Source organism: Hyperolius riggenbachi, chromosome 7, assembly GCF_040937935.1.
Source record: "Hyperolius riggenbachi isolate aHypRig1 chromosome 7, aHypRig1.pri, whole genome shotgun sequence".
Taxonomy (NCBI): Eukaryota; Metazoa; Chordata; class Amphibia; order Anura; family Hyperoliidae; genus Hyperolius; species Hyperolius riggenbachi.
In genome coordinates, this window is record NC_090652.1 from 224,093,635 (window position 1) to 224,099,634 (window position 6,000).

General features: G+C 42.2%; 1 protein-coding gene across 1 annotated transcript in view; it reads right to left on the minus strand.

The window, feature by feature from the left end:
- Positions 1-4,285, minus strand: part of NDUFA10 (NADH:ubiquinone oxidoreductase subunit A10) — a 48,352-nt gene extending 44,067 nt beyond the window's left edge. The window contains exons 1-2 of the mRNA XM_068245306.1: positions 4,156-4,285; positions 1,587-1,755 (exon numbers count right to left, since the gene is read on the minus strand). Of these exons, the coding sequence (XP_068101407.1) occupies positions 1,587-1,755; positions 4,156-4,218 (232 nt within the window). The 5' untranslated portion in view covers positions 4,219-4,285. The remainder of the gene's footprint in view (positions 1-1,586; positions 1,756-4,155) is intronic.
- Between the last annotated feature and the right edge of the window lie 1,715 nt (positions 4,286-6,000).

A 6,000-nucleotide genomic window follows, 5' to 3' on the forward strand; every position in this document is an offset into this window, starting at 1 on the left:
ACTTGCTGATAGCGCTATTGTAGCGTTACGCCGTATGCGCATTATTAAATATCGCGGTTTAGTGAATCAACCCCATGAAATTTTTACCTAACAGTTCTTAGTGAATTGAGCAGGGCTGTGGAGTCGGTCCAAAAATCCACCGACTCCGACTCCTCAGTTTAGGATTCCACCGACTCCGACTCCTCTAATTTGCATTTTACAATTTTGTTGATTAAAAGTATATAACATGAAATTCGTCTCTTAACTGCCAACGCCTAGGAATTTTACAAGGCAACTGAAGTGAGAAGGATATGTAGACTACTATATTTATTCCCTTTAGACTAAAACTAGTCCTTGGTAAGAGTACTTGTAAAAGGTACAAACCGGAACAAAGAACATCTATCAGGCCCTAGGCAATGTAAGTGTGGGTACATGTAAGAATGATGTGCAGGTACTCTGCAGGGGAATGAGGAGATTCTTCCTCTATTACACATTCTTCATGCACAATCTGAACAAGGTTTATGGGTGACAGACAACACCTCTGGGTTCAATGTGCACAGCATTCTCAGTGGATTCCCTGCAGCTCTGTGGGGAGTGCATATGTAGAGTATAGTACTACTGTGTAACAAAGTAAACCTGAGACAGATGAAATTAAAGTTTTATACATACCTGGGGCTTCCTCCAGCCGCCTTCAGGATAATCAGTCCCTCGTTGTCCTCCTCCACCACCTGGATCTTCTGCTATGAGTCCAGGTACTTGAGCCAGTCGGGCGTAGTGCGCATGCACACACTCCGCCGCCAGGAGCATACTACACCTGTGCAGCACTATTGCGCAGGTGCAGAATGTTCCTGGCTGTGGGAGCGGCATGCGGCCGGACAGCGCTGACTGGCTGAATTACCAGGACTCATAGCAGAAGATCCGGGTGGTGGAGGACAGCGAGGGACTGATTAGCCTGAAGGGGGCTGGAGGAAGCCCCAGGTATGTATAAAACTTTACTTTTCATCTGTCTCAGGTACCCTTTAATTTGTAGTCACCAAACCAAATTTTAACAACATATCAAATTTTTGATTTCATCAGCAAAGGGAGTGCATACATTTGCATAAATCAGCATCAGTGCACAATTATTTCCATCTCATTGACCATCTCTATTAGTGACACAGCTACACATTAGGCTGTATTCTTACAGCATAGATGTTATTTAGTATATATAAGAGATTCCTGTGTACACATCATATATACTGTACAGTCACAATCAGATATGTATATCTGACCTTTAAAATACGGGAACTGCTTTATTGAAGCAGCACAAGTAACTAATTTTGGATTGGTTTATTTCATTTTTGTGGACAGCTATTACTGTATATATACTGTATTTATACATTATTTTTAATGACTATTATCTGAGAAATAGAACATTTTATCATATTTTCTATTTTAATTACAGTTACAAATTCATTAGGAGTCGGAGTCGGAGCATTTTTTCCCGACTCCGACTCCAGGCACCCAAAATTGCCCGACTCCATGACTCCGACTCCACGACTCCGACTCCACAGCCCTGGAATTGAGTCCTCACTTGTAAAACTACATAAAAATATATTTATTCTCACCCAGCCTTTGTGAGAGTTCTTGTGCAACTTTTCCTTTCCCAGATGCCAAGTTCCCATCAACTGTGATTATCTTGCTGTTTGGTCCAAACCGTTTGGTTGCCCGATCACCAAGAATAAATGCCAAGTGGCCATACTCAATTTCCTGTCTTGAGCTGACATGGAACTGGGACTGTTTGTGGAGAAATCATGAAAACAAATGGATTAAAATTAGATTTAAAAAAAAAAAAAAAAAAAAAAAATACACATTCAGTGGAACCTTGGTTTGTGAGCATAATTCATTCTGGAGATTTGCTTGTAATTCAAATCACTCAGACATCAAACCAAATTTCCCCATAAAGATTAATGGAAACTGATGATTCCTTCCAGAATCCAAAAACATTTATAAAAAAAAAAAATATTCACTACAAAGCAATGTACTGTATAAAGTAAAAATGTAAAAAATCTTTTCACTATATGTAACATAATCATTGCTATTTGTTTCCTCAAATTAACTTTTTTTTTGTGTGGCTTTAACAAAGAATTTACCCAATGTCTTTTGAGTATTTCACAGAAATGTGATATTGTACAGTGCCTACATTTGGATTAAAGAATACCTGAGATGGGGGAATAAAAAAAAATAAAAAAAAAAATACATAGCTGGAGCTTTTTCCAGCCACCTCCAGACTGCCCTTGCAACCATCGTCCTCCTCATTCATCCGCAACTGGCCACGGAAAATCCTCCGGTTGGCGCAGTCCAGCCGCACATGCACCCCCCTGCTGACACAGAACGCTCCAGGACGATGGGAGCATGCACGCGCAGCAGGGACACACATGCAAAGCTGGGCCCGGACGACTTTCTGGTGCCAATTGCAGAAGAATGAGGAGGCGGAGGAGAATGGCGAGAGAGCGATGAGGCTGGAGGAATCCCCAGATATGTATTTTTTTTCTTAAGTGCCCATCTCAGGTTACTTTAAGTACAACCCTGCAGCTTCAAAAGGGAGAACCATGAGGTCACTTGTGAGGACGTGACACGCGTATTTTTTTTTTTTTTTTGCTTGTATATCAAGACGATGCTTGCTTATGAAGTCAAAGTTTTTAAAACATTTTGTGCTGGTCTTGCAAATTGCTCCTAAACTTGGCTACTTGCAATGCAAGGTTTTACTATAATTCATAAAATGATTTCCTTTTGCACAAAATTATGAGACAGACATAAATGGGGGGGAAATCATCTAGATAAGACATTTTAAAATCCCAGTTCCCAATCCCAGCACAGTTTGTATTTTTAAGTGACATGTAAGTTGATGGGATAAACGTGTACATAAAGCCCCAATCTTACTTAGAACTAGGCTGTGTTCCTTTCTCAAGTATGGCCTCTTTTCCACATGCGGCTGAACTGCTCACCTGTCGGGCAACTCAGCCTCCTGGCCACAAACGCCAAAGTTAACCAATGGATGGGCACTTTGAAGTACTTGCAAATATGCGTTTGTGTGACCTTTTCTCTGCAGGTGTTAGATCACGTCACAATTTTTATATATTTTTTTTTAGTCAAGTGCAAGTTAAAGAGACTCCGTAACAAAAATTGCATCCTGTTTTTTATCATCCTACATGTTCCAAAAGCTATTCTAATGTGTTCTGGCTAACTGCAGCACTTTCTACTATGACAGTCTCTGTAATAAATCAATGTATCTTTCCCCTGTCAGACTTGTCGGCCTGTGTCTGGAAGGCTGCCAAGTTCTTTAGTGTTGTGGTTCTGCTATGAACTCACCCTTTCTGGCCCCTCTATGCACACTGCCTGTGTGTTATTTAGGATTAGAGCAGCTTCTCTCTTCTCTCTCTTATCTTTTACAAGCTGGATAAATCGTCCTCTGAGCTGGCTGGGCTTTCACATACTGAGGAATTACAAACAAGGGCAAAACTGTTTGCAGGAAGAAAAGAGCAGCCTGAAACTTCAGTGCATGGGGGAAAGAAACACAAATGATCTCGAGATTCAAAAGGAATGCTGTATACAGCCTGCTTATGTATGGATGTATTTTCTATGTGTGGACATACTGTACATCAACCTACTTCCTGTTTTGGTGGCCATTTTGTTTGTTTACAAACAAACTTTTTAAAACTGTTTTTAACCACTTTTAATGCGGCGAGGAGCGGCGAAATTGTGACAAAGGGTAATAGGAGATGTCCCCTAACGCACTGGTATGTTTACTTTTGAGCGATTTTAACAATACAGATTCTCTTTAAAACTAGAAGTAAATTACTAATTAACTGACAGCATAGTTAAGTTATGTAATAAAACTGGTAACTTGCTCATATATGTGATCTGAGCAAAGTTTTGGTTCAAACCCCACTAATTTTGGCTTTGCAGTTGTCAGATTAAAACTAAAGTCCGACAAAATGTTCATTTCTTGGATTGAAGCTATGAGCACAATAGGGGCCATCAAAAGACATAACCATTTATCAATGATTTATGACAGTACCGTAATAGAATAGAGGCACATAACTCAATGTCATTTACAGAAGGCGCACTCGCAGGTGACAGCACTGGTTACAATAATAACAATGATTTCCGCTCCCGCATAAAAGCGACCCTCACCGTGCTGATCACCCCACATCTCCAGGTCAGCCTCAGGCTGCGGACCGCTGTCGCTGCAAACATATCTCTGCCCTTCTGGACAACCTGCGCCGGGGTCCTTCCTGACAGCGGCGCACACGATGACGTCAGGCATGCGACTTTGAGCTGCCTGAAGTGGGGTTATCGCGCTGGCTAATGTTGCGCGTCTATTTCACTGTCTCATTTGCAGCGTTCATGTTCAGTTTCATCCATGTGGTGCAGTCGAAATGTGACATACTAAACAATCGCCCCATATTTCCAAGAACAGTCCGAAGTTTTGACCCTTCCCAGAAAGTGCCATACTCGTTGCATGAAAAAGCGGAATATGAATAAAAACAAATACATTTCTATTTTGTTGCCTAGAAACAGAGCTGGGACAAGGTCCTTCAGCACCCAAGGCTGAGACACCAAAGTGCGCCCCTCCATCCCTCCGCCCCAGCCGTCACACACTGATTGCTACTAGACTAAGAGGCGCCCCAGGGCCCCCAACCTGCGTACATTTGAATACGGCGCTGGTAGACTTGGGCGCAGGATCCAGCTGTTAAATGGCTGGTCCTGCTTCTGCACAAGTCCGGGGCGTTTTAATTACTATTCCCCCTCCAGGCCGACATGGATAGTGGGGGAATGAAATAATTCGGCTTCCAGCGATTGCTGGAGGCCGAATTATTGTGTTTTTTAAACAACTTCGGCTCCGTGAAGACGGAGCCGACCTTCCTCACTGAGCGCCGCTATAGACTGATTCCTATTACAGTCTATGGCGGCGCTGCCTGCGCCCAAAGCTAGCAGCGCTGAAAAGCACTGCTCCGCCCCAACCTCCCCAACACCTTAATCTCTAGTTATCTGACTTGTAGTCACTGCCATGTATCTCCTTTTCCTATTTCTTTCTGCTTCAAACACAATTGGGAATGACAACTGAATGAATTGTGCGCCCCCTCCTACACTGCGCCCTGAGGCTGGAGCCTCTCCAGCCTCTGCCTCGGCCCGGCCCTGCCTAGAAATCTATAACCTTAGCTCCCAAACTGTCCCTCTTTTGGAGGGACAGTGCCTCTTTGGGAAACCTGTCCCTCTTTCTTCCTCATTTGTCCCTTTCAGGACTTTGTCCCTCTTTCTATGTAAATATATATATTTCTCTACTAAAAAATCTATTTGATTGACTCTAAACTTTATTCTCATCCTTTAAATTGATATATTACTAATTTTAAAATGTTAATATGAAGGAAAATGAACAAGGATCGAAAGGATCAGTGTGGTTTGAATTATAAAACAACATATTTTTCTTATGAAATATTTATGGTATGCGTGACTAGGGGTGTGATGGGGGCATGATCAGGGGTGTGGCTTAAGTGTCCCTCTTTCTTATCTCAAAAAGTCGGGAGGTATGCTATAACACTGACATTTTATGCACTGCCTTCACAATGTACATAAGGGATCCCCAAAGTTGTAGCCCAAGGACTGGTTCATCTGACTGTTATAATATGCCTATTGCCTTCTGTTAGGCCTTGTTCACATCATATATCTCTGATGCCAGCGTTTTGCAATTTATTTTTAGCGCCTCCCGGCGCTTACCTGCGCATTAGGTTTTTTTTGTACAGCTCTTTTCTAAGCCCTTTTGCAGAGCATTTTGTTTTTTTACTTCCTGACATCATTCAGGAAGTGAACTCTTTGACCCGGAAAATAATAAATACAATGTATTGATTCTAAAAGTGCTGGGGAAAGCTCTATACAAAGCACTTTTTCAAGCGCTTTGCGATTTCCCTACACCTTCCATTACAGGCAGCGCTTTGGTGAGCGGATCGAAATCGAACCACTTATATGTGAACACTCTCA